Source organism: Sporisorium graminicola, chromosome SGRAM_3, assembly GCF_005498985.1.
Source record: "Sporisorium graminicola strain CBS 10092 chromosome SGRAM_3, whole genome shotgun sequence".
In the NCBI taxonomy this organism is placed as follows: Eukaryota; Fungi; Basidiomycota; class Ustilaginomycetes; order Ustilaginales; family Ustilaginaceae; genus Sporisorium; species Sporisorium graminicola.
In genome coordinates, this window is record NC_043733.1 from 688,054 (window position 1) to 707,267 (window position 19,214).

The 19,214-nt window shown below is 54.8% G+C and overlaps 5 protein-coding genes across 5 annotated transcripts; 2 read left to right on the forward strand and 3 right to left on the reverse strand.

The window, feature by feature from the left end:
• Window positions 1-335: 335 nt before the first annotated feature.
• On the reverse strand, window positions 336-827 carry EX895_004472 (uncharacterized protein; the record flags this gene model as incomplete). Its single annotated transcript, XM_029885066.1, has 2 exons — window positions 336-676; window positions 791-827. The coding sequence occupies 2 exons, from the start codon at window positions 825-827 to the stop codon at window positions 336-338; spliced, it is 378 nt and encodes a 125-aa protein (XP_029738816.1).
• A 640-nt stretch (window positions 828-1,467) lies between these two features.
• EX895_004473 (uncharacterized protein) lies at window positions 1,468-2,988 on the reverse strand (the record flags this gene model as incomplete). Its single annotated transcript, XM_029885067.1, has 1 exon — window positions 1,468-2,988. One exon carries the CDS (start codon window positions 2,986-2,988, stop codon window positions 1,468-1,470), a length of 1,521 nt encoding a protein of 506 aa, XP_029738817.1.
• A 3,327-nt stretch (window positions 2,989-6,315) lies between these two features.
• EX895_004474 (uncharacterized protein) lies at window positions 6,316-9,039 on the forward strand (the record flags this gene model as incomplete). The annotated part of the gene is made up of 1 exon (XM_029885068.1): window positions 6,316-9,039. One exon carries the CDS (start codon window positions 6,316-6,318, stop codon window positions 9,037-9,039), a length of 2,724 nt encoding a protein of 907 aa, XP_029738818.1.
• Window positions 9,040-9,285: 246 nt separating this feature from the next.
• On the reverse strand, window positions 9,286-14,244 carry EX895_004475 (uncharacterized protein; the record flags this gene model as incomplete). Its single annotated transcript, XM_029885069.1, has 1 exon — window positions 9,286-14,244. One exon carries the CDS (start codon window positions 14,242-14,244, stop codon window positions 9,286-9,288), a length of 4,959 nt encoding a protein of 1,652 aa, XP_029738819.1.
• A 1,453-nt stretch (window positions 14,245-15,697) lies between these two features.
• On the forward strand, window positions 15,698-17,389 carry EX895_004476 (uncharacterized protein; the record flags this gene model as incomplete). Its single annotated transcript, XM_029885070.1, has 1 exon — window positions 15,698-17,389. One exon carries the CDS (start codon window positions 15,698-15,700, stop codon window positions 17,387-17,389), a length of 1,692 nt encoding a protein of 563 aa, XP_029738820.1.
• Window positions 17,390-19,214: the final 1,825 nt, after the last annotated feature.

Here is a 19,214-nt window from a genome sequence, read left to right on the forward strand (position 1 = left end):
GTGCCACTCCAGAGCGCAGTGAATGCCGGCTAAAAATATTGTGATTTCAGAGAGAACCCGTGTGGGCGTGGTTGGAGTGCTGAGCTACAGTGGCAATGCGGTGACTGTGATTTTAGCGGCAGGGGCGTAAAATCGAGTTTCCGACCTCGCCAGTTTCACTTACTAGCGCCCTGAAGTGAAAGTGAGCAAACCCCAACCTATTTGGAAAGACAATGTTAGCATCGCAATCACAACAACAGTGGCTGAACAAAAAGCGTCTTGCCGGTCAAATGCACGCACAGACGTCAAAACTCGACTCGACCGTTCCTTTACGCTATCATTGCGAACAAGAAGCATCACACGTCCGTAGCACGATGAGCGACGGTGTCGGTGTCCGAAGGTGCGTCTGCGCGGTAGTCGGTGTTACCGATCGAGTCCTGAACGCTAGGCTGGAATTGTCCACCTTCTGTCTGTCTAGCTTGCTGCGTCGAAGAGAATCCCTGGCCGGTCTGGTTCTCGCTCGCGAACTGATCGCCTCCGGAAGCGGAGAGTCCGTAGCCTCCTTGGTCGATTGTTTCGCCCGTCTCCCTCTGCCCGTCTCCCTCTGGGTTGGGATGGGCCGAAGATTGGTCGGTAAAGTTGTTGTCCGATGCCAGACGATCGTCGCCGACTGAAAGTGGCTGCGCACCGGCAGCGTCTGTCGTCGCAACGTAAAAGTCATTGAAAGGCTTGGTTGAGCTGTCTCGAATCTAGAAGAAACATAGCTGCAGAGAGGGCCAAAGCTTTGCTGGTCATTCCGGCTCTTACCCACTGCTGCTGTTGTTAGGCTCGAAGTTGCTGGACGACATGTTTGCTCAGGGAGATATCATGTGGAGATGGTAGGGCAGTCGCAACATGCTTATATGAGAGACATGTTGGTCATGCTCGATACTGCAGCCAGCATAAGTAGCCGTCACGACAGAGAGCCTGAACAGTGCACGCTGCAGCACAACCGACACACCTCTCTCAGCCACATCTCCCAACGCAACCAGTTTGCGGCAGCGCCACAGAGGATCCGGCGCGAGGAAACAGTTCGCTCAACCGCTTCCTAAGCCTGCAGGCGGGGGCAAGGCAACACAGCTCTTTGCATGATTGCCCTCTGGCCGGCGTACGTCATGAGGTTGCGCTGTGATGCACAGTCAGCCGTCACCGGCTCGGCTATTTCATTTTTTATTATTATCAAGAGATACGGAGAGCATGGACGATGACCACGCTCTTGAAGCTTGCGGTCGGTCGCTGGGCAATACTGATCACACTCGCTCACACTCGCCTACATAGATCTTGGAGCCTGGATAAAGCGCAGCGTTGCGGGTGCGGATCTGCAGAGTTATTGGTATACATGTTTCGCAGAAAGTTTGCGCTGGAGAGGCCGGTAACAGGAAATGTTCTTGATTAGCTTGACATGTGGTGAGTGGAGGGCATGGCTATCTACGCTTCACTATGTGCGCTTCACTGCGACTTGGATCGACCACCAAAAATGGATCGAAGGCCGTCCAGCGAAGGACGCTTGGAAGATTTGATCTTGCCTGAATTGAGCAGCGACTCGGGGCTGCCATACTCGATGGGTTCGACAAGGATCTCAGGTTTCGAGCTTGAGCGTTGGATGCCTTTGAAGGGATCGCGGAACGATACTTTGGCTGGCGTCGCGCGGGCCGTCTTGGAGCTACTGGAGGTAGCTTCTTCGGAGCTCGTCTCCGGCGCGGTAAGTGGGCCTGGCGATGTCGCCGTCTTGGGGCTCGGCATCTCTTCGGCACCAGCACGACGGCAAGCCTGGATGTCGATGAATTTCACTGGTCCGCAGTCAGAACTTGTTGAGCCTTCATCAGTGTCGACAGCTTCTGATGCGTCTTCGTGAACCGTGTCCATCGATCGACTTCCAAAGCTGCCGCCGCGGGCGGTCTTGGGCGTAGATTTCTCCAGAATACGGTCTCGCTCCTCGTACGCTGAATCTTGCGGCGTGGCTTCGACCAGGTGGATCTGAGGAACGGCCGTTTTGGTATCGTGCGACTCGCTGGAGGCAGCTATTGTGTTGATCTTGGGCAGCTTGGGGGATGCTGTCAGCTTCGGATGAATAGAGCGATCCGGGCTCGCCTCGACCGTACTGGCTTGGCTTGAACCGCACGAGTCGCTGCGATGGTGCGAATCGCGGTCGTCTTCCGATCCGTCTTCGGAGCTGCTTGAGCTCGATTGCGGACGTCCTCGAGGCGGTGTAGGCTGGTCAGAGACGTTGGACTGTCGTGATTGCTTGGGCGACTCTGATGTAGACTGCTCGGGTAGTCTTTGCCTCAGCAGATAGATCGATCTCTCGAATGGTGTGAGTTGGTACAGCCGCAATGTGTCGATGATGTCAGAGATCACCTCGTCGTCGTCCAACACCTGGTCAAGCGAGGTAGCTGGGCTGGTGGGGCTAGTGAGCATGCCAGTCGAGCCTCTGTGTTGTGCTAGCACGGATCTCTCTCGGCGGATTCGCATCCAGCACCGGATGACATCCGCCAGCACGCGAAGGCTGATGCTCATCGTTCCTTCGGGTGGGATGCGAGCAGCGGCGCCATCCTTTTCGGACGAGCAAGTCTCGTAACAGACGCCTTTGGCGCCGGGAGAGGACAGGTTGAACGGCCATGCATACAGCGTTTCTGTGGGTACGTAGAGTAAGGTCACTGTAAGGCTCGTGTTGGCTGTCTGAGCATTGACTGAATAGGCGGTCATTGACGGCCGTCGCATCTGTGCTCTGGCGATGCCGATAACGGACCATTGCTGTGGTCGGTAGCCAGTGACTGCGAACGACTCGAAAGGAGACGACATGAGCGGTGGCGATGCTAACGGCGAAGATGGTGTCGTGTAGGAAGGACTTGTGGGTGCCGACGATGACTTTTTAAGGATACTGCGAGGTTGTTGTTGCGGTGGGCGTGCCATCACCCTGTGAGGCGAGCCGGACAGCGAGAAGACATGTTGCGCATGCTGTTGGATCATGGCTGCAACCGGATGAACTGGATTGCACTTTCAAGAGCCCCTTCCGCCCACTTGGGCTGTGGCGTGCTCGAACCCACTGTCCCACGTCGGTTGCGCCTCTCTTGGCTGGGGGGAAAGAAAGGGGCGTGCGTGAAAAATGCAGCGGTTCGATGGTTGCGGCTCAGAGCACTGCACAGCTCGGGGACGTAGGTAACCGCGATGAAAGCGATGAATGGGGAAGAAGCGCAGCGATCCAAAGTAGAGCGGTTGGCGTGAGGTCGAGCTGGTGAAGAAGTCGTATTGCGGAAGCTGATGAAGGTTAGAAAGGAAGTTGAAGATGAAGGTAGTCGGGATCGTCTCAAAATGTCATACAAGCTGGTGCAAAGGGGGAAGGGGGAGGGGAGCAAGGATCAAGAGACATCATCTTTTAATCAAAGGAAGTGGCAGAGACGTACGAACTATCCTTGGCTCAGAAGCAAAAGATCTTCCAAGGGTTGCGAGACGGCGTAAATCTCCAGACTCGCTTGGAACGTGACACTGTCAATGCCCCGCAAGAGGCAGAGTAGTAGAGTAAGCAGAAAGAAAAGGACACCGACAAGCAAGGAGTAAGTTGACCGGGACTCGACAAGACAACCAAGACGAGGTTTGGGACTTGTTTGACAGATCGGCAGCAACCCAGAGCACTCCTAGCAACTCGAAAAGCGAAATGCGCTTCGAACCGTACTTTGCAACTCCGATCGATTTGGTCTCTCTCCATCAGCATCGTCGTCGTCGTCTTCGTGGTCGTCGCGCTGGCTGCACTCGATATGCACAAACGGGACACACGTTGCGAAGTTGAAACTGTCACGAGGAAGCTCAACGCCAAACCGGTCTGTGGCGTCAACTGAACGGCTAGCTTGCTGTATGAGCAAGCTCGCAAAGCAAAAGCGCGCCATGAGCAGCTAGCTCGGCACGTCTTGTTAGCATCTAGCCTAGCAAGCTGCCGAAGGCTGGGAAAAGTCAGAAAAAGCGGACTACTCTGCTGGATATACGTAAGAAAAGCGTCTTTTCCGTGAGAAATTTGTAGAGCGCGTCGCTAGACGATTTTGGCAACACCTCACGCTCTCTCGCTCTCTCTTAGCCTGGGTTTCATGTGCGGCAAATGGTTCGAGCTAGCTTTGTCACACGGTACACACACACCATTAGCACAAGAGTAGAGAAGAGCCATTCTAGAATCTTCTGAAAGCTTGCTACATTGTGTATTTCGTCGCTCAGTCGAGTCGTACGACCAGAGACAGAAACAGATTGCCCGCGGATGGTTCCTGTTGCCGTAACCAGCCGAAGAAATTATAGTCACCGCCGCCGCCAAGCTTCCCCGAGCTCGGCCATCGCGACCATGCTGGTTAGAGAACCGTGCTGCTAAGCGCAAACGATCGTCGTGGCTTCAAAGTTTTGCCCGTGTACTAGCGACCCGACTCGGCGGTTGCTTATCAGCAGTGCAGAGGTTTCGAGCGGGCTGTGCTGTCTCATACCGGGACCAGGTGCTGTGAACTACGTTGGACCCGACGTTAACAAAGTGGGCCTTTACAACTCCGCTCCGGCCCAAAATTCAGAAGCACGGTGGAAGCTACCTTTGTTAGTCGCCGCAAATTCGTTGGCAGAACAGCGAGCAGAGCCAAGCGACCACCATGCCTCCTCTTCGTCGCCCAGAAAACAATACAAATGTCGTGGTGATCGACGTCAGAACTGGCATTGCGCCGCATGAGGCGTGACAGGCTCGCTTGTGGTGAGAGTCAATGGCAGAGAGGCGAGCTGCTTGCTTATTATGCCATTTTGCTCGGCGTCTTGCAAGACAATTCGACTTGGACCGAGACATTCATGCGACTCCGTCCCGCGGGCCGGACACATTGCCTGCAGCTTCTGCATGTCGTTTCGAGCACCTCTTTCAATATGCGCTCTTTCCCACTTGGCCGGTTCGGACCTGCAACATAGGTGGCACGTTTTCAATCTCTCTCGCCATCGTCGCCGTCGGGGAGATGATGAGGTGTGATAACGTAACTGCCGCTTTTCCGGAATCTCTTGGATTGGGTGTGCACGCGCACCATATCTCGTACGCCTTTCACACGAACAGACTGGTGCAGTGCAGGGCGATTCACAGATCGATGGTTCCCAAACGCAAGACGAAAGGATGTCTTTTTTATCGGATAATGTTTGTTTGCGAGCTAAGGGCGGCAACGCCGTCTTAACAAGCGATACAGCCGCCGGGCTGTGAACTCATTCTGCTAGTGCCAATCTGACACGCTCTTTGGCGTAGACACTGTTCATGGGGATGTGCTTGGACGATCGCCCTTTCCACCGGCTCGTCCCGCCAAGGTTCCGACTTCAGCTTCGGAATCCGTCCTTGGACATTGAATTGCTCTGTTTCAACTCAGACCCTTTCGGCACACCGCTTCCTGCTCGCTTCATTGGCTAGCGGAACTAAGCGAGGCGTCTAACACTGCACGTCACAAATACGCCTGGTTCTCGCTCCTCGGCTTTGCAAAGGCTTCGATCGCCACTTCCAAGTGGCTCGCCGAGGTTCAAACCCGCGTAGGGTCACGCGAGGTGGACTAACTCGTCCGCGGCGATCATCTGGGCTCATTCATGGTGCCAGATCCATGAGACATCTTCACGCCAAGTCGGTTAATCTTTCCCCGCCTTTGTTTGCCTCCCATTGCAGCTGTCGCTGTCTTGAAGCTGAAGGTGTCGACTGATCAACCGCGGTTCCCCTCGATTCCCCTCGAGAGACAAGTTCGGGGCTGTGATCGGTGTTAGACCGAGATTTTCAAAATCCACACATTTTGCCGGCCGACTGAACTGACGTTTCGGCGCGTGTGAAGCAGACGAGTGACGCGTAAATGGATCTAGACGCGACCTTTTGCGCAATCGCGTAAATTGCACTTTGAGCATTCTTCGTTGCCTATAGCATGCGCGCGCGAGTGTGTGTGTGTTGCTCAGTGTTTTTCTCGTTGTCTCGATTGAGAGAGGCAAAGTGAATGTGTCTCCGCTCTTCTTCGTGTGATCCACTCAGCTGCACCAGCTTTGGCTTTCGTTCCGTCAGACAGCTGAATAGAATTTCGGTTGGCAAGCTCTGTCACATCCTCATCATCAACGTCCATCCCCTTTCATCCTCATCAAGCTTTGAACACTAGATACCTTTCTATACTCCTTTCGACTCGGCTCACAGGATCGATCATCTCTCCAATTCGATCGCGGTCCCCTCTCTTCGCTCATCCACTCGCTACTGCATCGAGACCGATTGCAAACGGCCACAGTGCCACTCCTCCTCTCACAACAGCACGACCTCCCGTGGAAGACCTGCTTGCAACCATGAGTCAGGCATTCGACAACGACAACAACCTCGACGTGCCCATCTTCCAGGACGATGTGCTTCGCGATAGACAGCGAGTCTTCTCCGAATTCCTGTCAAAGGACGAATACCAAGATGCAGTTCGTCGCATGTTGAGGATGGACGCTCGTCGACTCATCATCAACATTGACGATCTGCGTTCCTACAATCGCGAGTTTGCAACAGGTCTCCTCAATGAGCCCAACGAGTACCTCCCTGCCTTCGATGCTGCTCTCCACATGTCGGTCGAGGTGGCACACAACCCACTCAAAGAAGACATCAAGGGAAAGCAGTACTATATCGGCCTCCGTGGAAGCTTTGGTGACCACCACGTCAACCCACGCACCCTCCGCAGTGTCCACCTCGGCAAGATGATGAGTCTCGAAGGCATCGTCACCCGCTGCTCTCTCGTACGACCCAAGATCCTCAAGTCGGTTCATTACTGCGAACAGACGACCAAGTTCCATCAGCGAGAATACCGCGACGCCACCATGTACGGAACATTGCCACCTTCATCCACCGTCTACCCTACCGAGGATGAAAACGGTAACAGGCTCACAACCGAATACGGTCACAGTCTCTTCCGCGATCACCAGATGATCTCGATCCAAGAGATGCCCGAACGTGCTCCTCCTGGTCAGCTTCCGAGAAGTATTGATGTGGTCATGGACGACGACATGGTCGACCGTTGCAAGCCCGGTGACCGTATCCAGCTCGTAGGCATGTATAGGTCGCTCGGCAACCGGGTGGGCCAGAGTTCCTCTTCCACCTTCCGTACACTCATGATCGGCAACAATCTCAACCTCCTCTCCTCAAAGGCCGGTGGCGGAATTGCACAGGCGCACATCACAGACACAGACATCCGCAACATCAACAAGATCGCAAAGCGCAAAAACGTCTTTGATCTGCTCTCGCAATCCTTGGCGCCCTCCATCTACGGCCACGAGTACATCAAAAAGGCGGTACTTTTGCTCTTGCTCGGAGGTGAAGAGAAGAACCTGCCCAATGGCACCCATATTCGTGGAGACATCAACATCCTCATGGTGGGTGACCCGTCGACAGCCAAGTCGCAGATGCTCCGATTTGTTCTCAACACGGCTCCTCTGGCCATTGCCACCACTGGTCGTGGTTCCAGTGGTGTCGGTCTTACCGCCGCCGTTACGACCGACAAGGAGACCGGTGAGCGTCGCCTCGAAGCCGGTGCCATGGTGCTGGCGGACCGCGGAGTGATCTGCATCGACGAGTTTGACAAGATGAGCGACGTCGACCGAGTCGCCATCCACGAAGTCATGGAGCAGCAGACTGTCACCATCGCCAAGGCTGGTATCCATACCAGTCTCAACGCCCGCTGCTCGGTTGTAGCCGCCGCTAACCCGATCTACGGCCAATACGATGTGCACAAGGACCCACACAAGAACATCGCACTTCCCGACTCGTTGCTGTCCCGTTTCGATTTGCTCTTTGTCGTGACGGACGACGTGGACGAGAAACGCGACCGTATGATCTCGGAGCACGTCTTGCGTATGCACCGCTACCTGCAGCCTGGTCTAGAGGAGGGGACCCCCGCCGTGGACAACCTCGATCAGGCGCTCGATGTGGGTGCACCCGAAGGCACTGATGCCGATGGTGCAGCCATGCTCGGCGACACTTCGCCCTTCGAAAAATACAACCCTCTGCTGCACTCGGGTGTCACCAGCGCCAGCCGAGGTAGCGACAAGAAGGAAGTGCTGTCGATCGCATTCATCAAGAAGTACATTCAATACGCCAAATCCCGTATCCACCCGGTCTTGACCAAGGGTGCGGCCGAATGGATTGTCAACGTCTACTCGAACCTGCGCAACGACGAGCTGTCGGGCAACCAGAAGCGCACATCGCCGCTGACCGCACGTACGCTCGAGACGTTGATCCGTCTGTCGACCGCCCACGCCAAGAGCCGTCTGAGCAGCAAGGTCGAGGAGCGGGATGCCGAAGCCGCCGAGGAGATTCTTCGCTTCGCCCTGTTCAAGGAGGTTTTCGGTGGCCGACGCGGCATCAACAAGCGACGCCGAACGGGCAACAGCCCCATGAGCGACGACGAGCAGGACGACGAAGATGACGAGGATGACAGCGGAGACGAGGCGACTCGTTCGGAAGCCAACCAAGCCCATCGTAGCGGACGCTCCAACCGAGGTGGTCGTGGTGGACGCCCTGGTGGACAGCGTTACGGCGAAGACGGCCACAGCAGCGACGAGGATGATGACGACGGTCAGAGCGGATTGGTGTCGTCGCAACGCTCGACGCGATCCAACGGTGCCTACGCTACTCGTGCGGCTGCATCGACGCGGCCCAAACCCAAACCAGCCATGGTGGGGCCCGGAGGCATGGACGAAGAGGTATTCGACGACGAGGATGCGCTCGAGGCGATGCGCTCGCTCGACGTTGAGGTGGTGCTCCTTTCTCAGCCTATCGCCGCGGCGAGCTCATCGACAGGGGTATCGGCACAAAGGACCGAGGCGTTCAAGGAAGCCTTGTCCGACTTGCTCTTCTCGTCCGATGGCCGATTGGCCGAGATGGATGCCATCCCTCTCGACGAGCTGCTGCCTGTCATGAACGAAGGCCGCCGCACGCAGGACCTGTTTGACAGCAACGAAGCACGCCAGGTACTCGAACAGATGCACAGGGAGAATAGCATCATGTTTAGCGAGGACATGGTGTTCAAGCTTTGATCCCCGCTCCTCGATCTTATACCCTTCGCGTGCCTTGCAACTCGCCACGAACCATCTGCGATCCTAACTCTTTTCGGCCCACATGGACTTATTTCTTGTTTGTAGTCTCACTGTCTCGTCACGCTGTACCTTTTCCTGTTCCGGTCTCGATTTCAGTCATCTAAACTCTCTTGGCCAACACTGCTACTGATTGTGCTAGGCTGTGTGTCGCCTGCTGAGCTCGACCAATACACTGCATGATGTTCATCAAGCGGTTCTCGATTCTGTAATTGGTCCAGTCAGGAGCTTGGCTCGTTGCTGCTTTTGCCGCTGCTGAGGATTTGGAGAGACGCGTCTCAAATTACAACAGAGAGCTCTGTGCGTGCGGCTCAAATGGCGGAAACTAGAAACGTGAGGGATGCCGTTAACGTTCTCGTAAACTTCGTCTTCCTGCACCTTGCGGTCGAGAAGCTTTAGCAGCTTAATAGCCACGTCAGGAACTGTTGAGCGATCGGCGAAGTCATACGTGACGAAGCGCAGGTCATCGTTCTCGTTCAAGGCAGTACGTGCCATACCGACTACAAAAGCATGGTCGGGACGACTGGCATTTGAAGCGAGACCCGGAGCTGCCCAGACGATGTTGAAAGAACCTGTCAGGAGTCGCTGCATCGTTTGGAAGTCGTGCTTCTGAGCAGCTTGGCCATCATCAAACGAAAAGAGGCTTGCATCAATGCCAACCAGCGAAATGATGTGGCTCGATGCAGCAAGAGTAGCTGAGGTTGCTTGGCTCCAGGGCACCTCCTTCACAGGTGCTTTCAGCTGTTCCTTGATCGCAGCAATGAGAGAAAGCGTTCTATCTGAAGCGTGTTCGGCGTGCAACAGCACGACAGGGTCGACCAGGGAGCTTGGGTAGCTAGCAGGATCAGTTGTTGACCAGGCTGACACAAAGTCGCTTGAGAAGAGACGGTAGAAGCCGCTGTCACTTGCCTCGTCTTTGGACGAAGCTTGCAAGGAAAGGACAAGACCACCGTCGTCAACCATCGATACAAGTGCGCCAGAAGGTGCAGTGCTCGAGACTACGAGGTGATAACGTGAACTGCCATCCGCTCCACCAGATGCAATGTCCTCCATGGACCCAACCAAGCGAATTCCGCCAATTACGGCGTCTTGCAACTCCTTTTGTCTATCTGACGAGAGGAAACGGTCGGCGCCTAAGATGTCGCAGCAGGACACAAGTCGTCGAGCTGGGGCTTCAGGACGTCGCATTGCGGCCAGAGCTGTGAGCAACGTTGCTTCATCGTTGACATTGATGAGACAGCAAGCAGATCTCTGGTGCAAAAACAAGCCAATAGCTTGCCCAATGTCGAGCGAAAGCTGCTTAGCCTCAGCCTCGCTGAGAAGCTGCAAGAGCGGTAGCTCGCGTGGGCAGAAGAAGACCGAATCAGCTGGATGTCTGGTCTCATTTCCACCGAGGCTGGTGCACTCGAGACCTTGAATGTCAAAGAGCACTCGCCCTTTGTCCGATGTGGTCAAGTGCAGGTCTGCGACTGCCTTGCGCTGCCCCTTGCTCTCAGCGGCAGCGGAGAGGTGAAGTACTTGATCCTCTGCCAACTCATGCACGCTGCTGGCAAGCTTCAGGTAGGCAATGCGTGTCGGGACCATAGCGCTGCTCAGGGTTCCAGCCGAGGACTCGTTCGCTCGGAACAGCAAGTGGAAGGCGGCATCGAGCACGGCAGGGTGGACTGCGCAGCGTTCGGTGTCCACTTTGGCAAGCTTGGCCACCGAGCACGCGTCAAGCTCGGCCTTGGCAAGTCCTGCAGCACTCTCTATCTCGCCACGTACCAGTTGAAAGCTTGGGCCGTATTCGAGTCCAAGACTGTGCAGGTGCTTGTAAAAGGTGGTCGATCCGCACGACTGCGACAGCTTGTCTGGAATGTGGATGTTGCTGGCACGGTTCGGCGTTGGAGCATGGCTCGGTGCTGCTTCCACAGAGACGAGGCCGCGGGCATGACGGAAACAGGCGTTCTCCTTGTTGAAGGAGAAGATGGTGAACTCATGCACATCAGATGAAAGACTCTTCGCGCTCAGAGTCACCGGTCGAAGATCCGTGATGATTTCGACACCGTCGTTCTCGGCTTCCGGTAATTGCAGCGCAGCTTCGACGTTAAGATCTCTAACGACAATGCTTGGCTGTTCAACCACAGCAGTTGCCTTGCGTTCTGATGAGTAGAGGTGCAAAGCAGCCTCGACTGCAAGGGCAATGTACCCGGCCGCGGGGAAGATGGTGCTGCCCTGGATGCGGTGGTCTTCGAGCCAAGGTAGCTCCACTTTACGTAGAAAGTTGCGCCATCGAGGGTGGGGAGAGACGCTGAGTGCATCCGAAATACCCAGAAGGGCGTGTCTACCCGCAGGTCGACGGTGCTGAGCAGCAACACGCGACTCGGCCCAGAATGACGCCCAATCCCATGCATACGAAGGCAAAGAGAGGAGAGGCAGTGGCTCCATCTGGTCTTCCTGCGCAAGTCGAAGAGGTCTGTTGACAGTTTTTAGGTCGACCAGAGCATACTGGAGCGACACCAGCTGGGCAGCCGTTATGCAGAGCGATTCGAGATCGGGCACGTTGCGCTGCAGCGAAGCGACGTACGGCAGATTGAGGCCGAGGAACTTCAGCACCTGCTTGCTTGGTCCCTTGAGAGCTGGATGCGGACCGATTTCGATGAGGGCATCGATGTCCAGCTCGTCATGCTGGTTGGTCACCATCTGCATGAGTGCGGGCGAGAAGCGCACCTGACTCGTCATGTTTCGAGCCCAGTACTCGGGACCCATGTCTTCCCACTGTGCCTCACGGGCCGTCACACTTGAAACCATGCGTCTCTTGGGAGGTTTGGGTGTAAGTCCGTACTGCTCCAACGCGCGGCGGTAAGCTGGCGCCAGCGGTGCCATATGATGGGAATGGAAGGCTTGTGCCACCTGCAGTTTGCGAGCAAACACCTTCTTGGCGTCTAAGCGAGTCTGGAGCTCATCGAGAGCATCGGCATCTCCAGCAAGGGTCAGCGAGGAAGGGCTGTTGACGCAAGCTACAACAATTCTGCCGACAAAGTCGGCCAATTCTATGGTGGCCTGTGGCTCTGTCATCCCAACCGCCATCATTCCTCCACGGACAGAGAGCGAGTTGGCTGACGCGTTCGACATGTGAACCCCGCGCAGATACGCGGTGACGGCCGCGTCTTCAAACGACAAGATACCCGCAGCGTAAGCGGCCGCAATCTCGCCAGACGAGTGACCAACAATACCATCGGGAACAATGCCCCAGGACTCCAGATGATCCACTAACGCCAACTGAATGGCGGTGCAGAGAGGCTGCGAGAAAGCCGTCTGGCCGAGTCGGCTGTCCTCTTTGTCACGGGTAAGCTCGGTGATGACATCCCAAAAGGGTCGCTCGTTCTCTGGAAGACCTTGCAACGTCCGGTTGAAGCGTTCGAGCGATCGGCGGAAACGAGGAGAGAGGAGGATCATTTGTCTGGCCATGGCAAAGTGCTGCGCACCCTGACCGGTAAAAATGAAGCCAAGCTTGTTGGTCTTGGACGAAGAGCGGACGATCCACGGACCGTGTGTAGGCGAACCAGAGCGCAGCGTTTCGGCAGCTTTGTCGAGGCTAGTGCAAACGAACCATCCTTGCACTGCATGCCTCGTACGTCTATCGCTGTTCAGCGAAAAGGCCAGCTGGTCAAGTCGAATCGTCGAGCGATTCTCGTCAATGTAGTCTGCTAGTCGCTTGGCCATGAGCTTAGCAGCCTTTTCACTATGTGCCGAAACGAGTAGCAGGTGTGGTCTGTCCTCAGAACCAGACGACGGCAGCATCTGGTGCTCGAAGATGTGAGAATCGGGGGAAGGTGGCTGTTCGACTACTACGTGGGCATTGGCACCCCCGAATCCGAAGCTGTTGATGCTGGCTCGACGAGGCTTGCCGTTGGTCTCTGGCCAATCTTGGATCTGTGTGGGTACCTGCAGCTTCCACTCGTCGAAGTGGATGTTGGGGTTGGGATCTTCGAAGTGCATGTTGGGCAGCACTTTGCCTCGCTGAACACACATGATAGCTTTGATGAGTCCGGCCAAGCCAGAAGCACCCTCGAGGTGACCAATATTGGTCTTGATGGAGCCAATGAGAAGAGGTTCATCGGAGGAGCGATGGGGTCCAAAGAAGGCACCAATTGCCCGTGTTTCTCGCGGATCACCGGCCTGAGTACCCGTGCCGTGGGCCTCAAAGTAGTGCGTGTCCCGAGGATCGAGCTTTGCGCGAGTGTAGACGGAGCGAATGAGAGCTTCTTGAAGTTCGGACGACGGCATGGTCAAACCCGACTTCTTGCCGTCGTGGTTGCTTCCAGTTGCTCGAATGACAGCATGGATGGGATCACGTGTAGCGATGGCATCAGAGGTGCGCTTCACGACAAGAGCGCAAACGCCTTCACCTCTGACGTAGCCGGCGCCTTTCTTATCGAAGGCTCGGCATCGACCATCGGTGCTGAGCATGGTAAGATCGGTCATTTGGACAAAGATGTTGGTGTCAAAATGAAGCGAGGATCCGACCACGACGGCTTGGTCAGCGTCGCCATTGCGTACCGCCTGGCAAGCCAAGTGGAAGGCAACAAGACTGGAAGAGCAAGCCGTGTCGACGGTGACCGAAGGACCGGTGAGATTGTACGCGAAGCTGATGCGGTTGCTCAGGATCGAGTTCGACGTGCCGGTGACTGTGTATCTCGGATACTCGAGAAGATCCTTGGCCGTCATGGTGGCATAGTCGTTGGTGAAGGAGCCAAAGAAGACACCAGTCTTGGAGCCATAAACTGCTTCAAGGGGCAGGCCAGCGCTCTCGAACGCTTCGTAGACGACCTCGAGAGCGAGACGCTGCTGCGGATCCATACTGATGGCCTCGGTTCCAGAAATGTTGAAGAAGGCGTTGTCGAAGCTTGCCAGATCCTGTTCGAGGAAGTAACCAAAGCATGCGTTGGTGCTGCCTTTGTTCTCGGCACGTGGGTGGAAAAAGCGGTCCACATTGTAGCGGTTGGCTGGCATACGCTGCTGAAGATCGCGCTTGGCAGCAATGTTGTCCCAAAGCTTGCTGGGACTGGTAGCACCAGGAACGCGCAGAGCGTATCCAAGCACTGCCAAGGTGTCTTGATAGTCGACCTTGAAGGTCGAGTCCGAACTAGTAGGAGTAGTCAGCATTGTTGGTCAGCTTTGCTCCAGACTTATCTTGAAAAAGAGCTGTCGGAGTATGGAAAGGGTAAAAAGGCACAGTTTCACGGGATGTAAGGTTATAGCTAGAAATGAAGTGGGAGGAGACCAAGGGGCATAGATTTAGGTGACTCGTTGCCGAGATGTGTTTGATTGTTGAACGTGGCTGAACTTTGCCTTGAGCCTCTCTGATTTTCTCGCTCTGTGTGTGTGCGCGCTTGTTCGAAAGGATGAAGAATCGATCGATGGCTTTGGGTATAGGGAGAGCTGTTTAAATATCTATGGAGAAACCCTCGAAGGAAGGCAAGAACCAAAGGAGAACAGCTAACGCTTGATGTGAAAACAGAGCCAAGCAGCAACTGTGTGGCAAAGGACTGAGATGTTCAGAACATAAGGGAGAAGAACACTGTACAAGACTGGATTTGGCTGATGGCCCAAGAATGTTCATAAACATGGTTGACGGAGAGATTGCTAGTGCGAAACTTTTTGGGTGCTGCTTTCTACCTGCGAAACCCGCGGGGCGCAAAGGTAAGCGAGGCTGCAGAAACAACCGCAGGCCCTCGCATGGAATGCTTTCTACCCGTCCACGGAATCAGGGCTCGGCACCCGGAGGGAAAGATGGCAATGGGACAAGAGCGGCGAGAAGCGAGCAGTGAGAGCCGACGGAGTTGCTCCTGTACCGTTCATGCGCGGAAGGGAAGGAAGAAGGAAAGGGAGATAGAGAGGATGAGCGTTCTGGAGCGTAACTAAGCACAATGAAGCGGCGACAGCTGTCGAAAAAGAGGATGCAAGCTGTTGTCCAGAAACATGGGACAAGGTCTGGGAAACTCGCAACCGTCAAGTGCAACGCTGTTGCTGAAAGTAGGATGCTGCTCTAGCTCTGATTTTCAGGGTGGGTTCAGACTCTGCCTGGCGTTTGGCTGACCCAGAAAAAACGGCCCGACGGCTTCTTGCGGTACCAGACCAACGGCAACATGGCTGCGAAGCCTCTCGCTTAGCCTGCCTGATGTCCAGACATTCTTCATGCTGTCAATAATGGTCCGCGTAAACCAGGCACGGAAATTATTTCCAACATGAAAGTGTCCGCGCCAATTCGGCAGGGGAAAAAAAAGGTTCCGTTAATCCGTACTGTACTGCACACATAAACGAACACAGCTGTCCAACACCGCGGATGCTCGTCTTCGGTTTCCTTCGTTTCCGTTTTCTCTTTAACTGTCCTGAGCTGTGCGTTACACCTTTCTCGGTGCGCTACTACCCGGTCATACTACTCGTTTGTGAAAAGAAAACACAACGGTCGAATTGAAGCGTGACTCTACAGTCGTAATTATATAGCAGAGCGAGAAGACGATCGTCATCTGATGCGGAGGGTCGTTCATCTTAAACCCTCCCTCAATCACACACTTACTTTCGTCCTCCTTAGCGCGACTCGGAGGCATCCATGACGATGTTCAAACTCGACCATACGTCTTTGTGCCGGCTAGCCACGATTGTCCTACTCACTTGTAGGGGAATCACCGTCCTGGCGGCTCCACACGAATCCCCCTCTGGAACCAGTCTGGGCCCAGTCAATCGAGAGGTCTCTGCACGGCTGCCCCAGCTGGTGGACTGCGCCGCCAAAGCACTCGGACAGGACTACAGTCGACTGATTTGGAGATCGAATCAGACCTACACTGACGATAGGACAGGGGAAACGATCCAAGACACGCAGCTTCCTGCGCTTCTCTCACATCCGACCAATGTCGACGAGGTGAAAGCGTTGGTCACTTGTGCGAGCCGACTTGGCTACAAAGCTACTCCCCGTAACGGCGGACACCATTTTCTGGGCTATTCGGCCCTCAATAATTCACTCGTCATTGATATCGCTCAGATCGACTACGTGCAAGTAGCAGAGGATGCAAAGACCGCGGTCGTCGGGGGAGGTATCCGTCTAGGTCCGCTGTACCTCAAGCTCAACCAGCATCAAGTGACCTGGCCCGGCGGAATTTGTCCCACAGTGGGTCTTTCAGGGTATCTCGGTTCTGGTGGATTCAACATGCAGATGCGTCAGCTCGGTTTGGGCGCGGACTACGTGATCGCGGCCAAGGTTGTCACTGCTGAAGGAGTTATCGTCACTGCTTCGCCGAGCACCAACCCTGACCTCTTTTACGCGATCCGAGGTGGTGGCGGAGGTTCTTATGGTGTTGTGATGGAATGGACTCTGAAGACAGTCAAATTCCCTCGCTCAGCGATGCTCTACCTCAACTGGCCCAATGCAACGCAAGAAACACGCGTTTCGATCGCGCGTCGTTTTCTTGATTGGGCTCCCTATACCGATCCTGCGCTCACTTCTCAGATCAACGTTTACAAGGACTCGGTCAGCGTGGTCGGGTGGTACTACGGCAAAACCGCCCAGGATCTGGAGAAGCTTGTTGCCAGCTCACCATTGCTGAAGCACTCAATCCAGCCAGCGCAAACAGTCGTTTCGGGAGGCTGCGGCACCAACAATGCCCGAATTTTTGGGTACACCGCGTTCGAATGCCTGCCAGATGACCAGGTCGATCCTTCGATCCTCAACGCAAAGCAGCACCCCTTTTCTGCTATTCCGCTCCCCAAACCACAAACCGGGACCTATCCGCAGCCGCAGTTCAACGATTCTGTTGCTGATCCGTCCATCAAGCCTGCAATTGCCTGGGAACGATTTCACCGCCTTTCGAAATCGTTTTTCATGCTCAAGTCGAAGCCTCTTTCCACACCCACTCTCGTACGTGTGGTAAAAGCTATAGAGGAGCAAGACGATGAATCGCAGGTCTGGGGAGAATGGCATGCTTGGAATGTGGCCAAAGGACCTGCGCCGAACAACGCTTTCGCTTGGAGAGATCAGGCAGCTGCACACCTCGAATTCCAAATTCACGGATCAACGGATGCTAGCAAGCAAGCTCAATACAAAGCCTTCTTCAAAGGGCTAGAGGATACACTCCGAGGTGCCACTGGTGGAGCCTCGTACGGTGGCTACGCAGACGCAGGAATGAAAGCAGATCCGATCCAAGCCTACTACGGTAACAACAAGTGTACACTGTCCCGAACAAAGGCCAAGTACGATCCAAACGAGCTGTTCACTAATCCCTTGTCCATCACCCCCAACCTAAAGGGCTGCTAACGTGCAATTCTCAGCTACTGTGTTTCAACTTTGTCAGTGGCGATCTGGAAGCAGACGTGCGAGTCTCACTACTGAATGTGTCGAACCAATTGAGCTACACATCGTTTCATACCGCGGTTGAAGCTAGAAAAGATCGAGGCTCCCAATCAGGATAAGCCTCGTACTGCTCACACTTCGCCAAGGCGAGGATGTACGAATCGATTTCTGAAGCAAAATTTGATAGGCACGTACTAACATTCTTCTACTTGAAAACGTTGTTGAAAACTCTCGAAGAAGCTTGAGTGGGGGGATCGAGGGCTTTAACGTAGGGCTGATAGCCCCAAAGCCATCGCAAATACACCATCCATACCCAGATAGGCAGCCAAGCGTAAACAAGGTAACGAACACATTCGCCCGTGCCCCAAGGAAGGTGAGCCGTGTGCATTCGTGCGTAGTTGGTCGAAAAGGCGGAGACTTCTTTGGCCCTAGGTCTCCTGGTCTCCGAATAAGCGTGCAAAGCACTTGCAACGCTCGAAGCTTGCAGTACAAGCGAAATGTGCAGAGCGTTGGCAAGCTCAGCAGCATCTTCAATGGCTTGGCAGGCACCTTGGCCGAAGAATGACGTGATAGAGTGGCCAGAGTCACCGAGCAAAGCGATTCTCCCATTCGACATGTCAGGGAAGCGTGTCTCGCTGAATACGTTGGAAGCTACAACTCGCTCGGAATGATCCAGAACGTTCTGAAAGCTACCGTCTTTGCCAAAGGGATGTGGGTGGCCCCCTAACTTGCTCGAAAGGATGTCTACACTGCAGTCGGACCAAATTGAGCGCGTTGGAGACGTACCAGGAGGCGTCGGCTGGACACCGATGAACCATTGCCTGTTGCTCTTACAAGGCCAAGTTGTCAATGTCTCGTGGTTGTCGAGCAACATCCAATGGCCGACGCCAAGGTCAGCGGAGCCAAGGTGCTTGAGCGGAGAAGTGAATCCTGAAAAGTGGACTCGTCCCGTAAACTTGATGGTGCTCTCCATCTCGTCGCTCGCCTTTGCTTCTCCTTGCCACGCTCCAAGAATGCGACGCACTCTGCTTCGAATGCCGTCTGCTCCCACCAACACCTCGCCGTCATACGAATCACCGTTCTTGAGGCATGCTCTTACGCCGAGGCTGTGCTGCTCTACCCCAATCACCTCAGCGCCTAGTCTGACGTTTTCGGGGCCGCAAGCCTCAAGCAAAAGGTGGTGAAAGAGGTGTCGCTCGATCGAATAAACGGGATATCCATAATACTGTTCAGCTTGTCCGAAATCGACGCTTCTCCAGCGCGTGGAGTTGCGATATACATCGATCGTCCGCAGCGCTTGACCTTGAGCTTGAATGACCGGATACAAGCCTAGCTGGTCGAGAACACGCAGTGCATTCGGAGCAAGAGAGATCCCAGCTCCCTGTGGCGTGATGCGATCGAATCGCTCGAGCACTACGAAAGGAATCCGAAGACGGCGCAAGATGGCACCAAGTGTAAGACCTCCAAGGCCACCACCGACTATGATGACTCGACAAGTTTGCTTGACAGCCATCGTTCGAGGCTGACGTGTTTGACTGAGTTGTGTAAAGGTTGAAACTGCGATCGAGTGGACACTTGCTAATTCCAAAGCCCAGAAGAGGTTTATAAGATAGAGGAGTAGATAGTGCGGTTCAGCAATGAATTTGGCAGGCTAAGCGCTGTATCCTGTGCTCCGTAGCCGGCCCTACGGAAGGCCTATTGGCCAGGCCCTGATGAAAAAGCCTCCGTCGGTCTCGGACGGAGATTAGATTCTGTAGCACTTCAACAGCCATCTTTCCTCTTCTCTGAA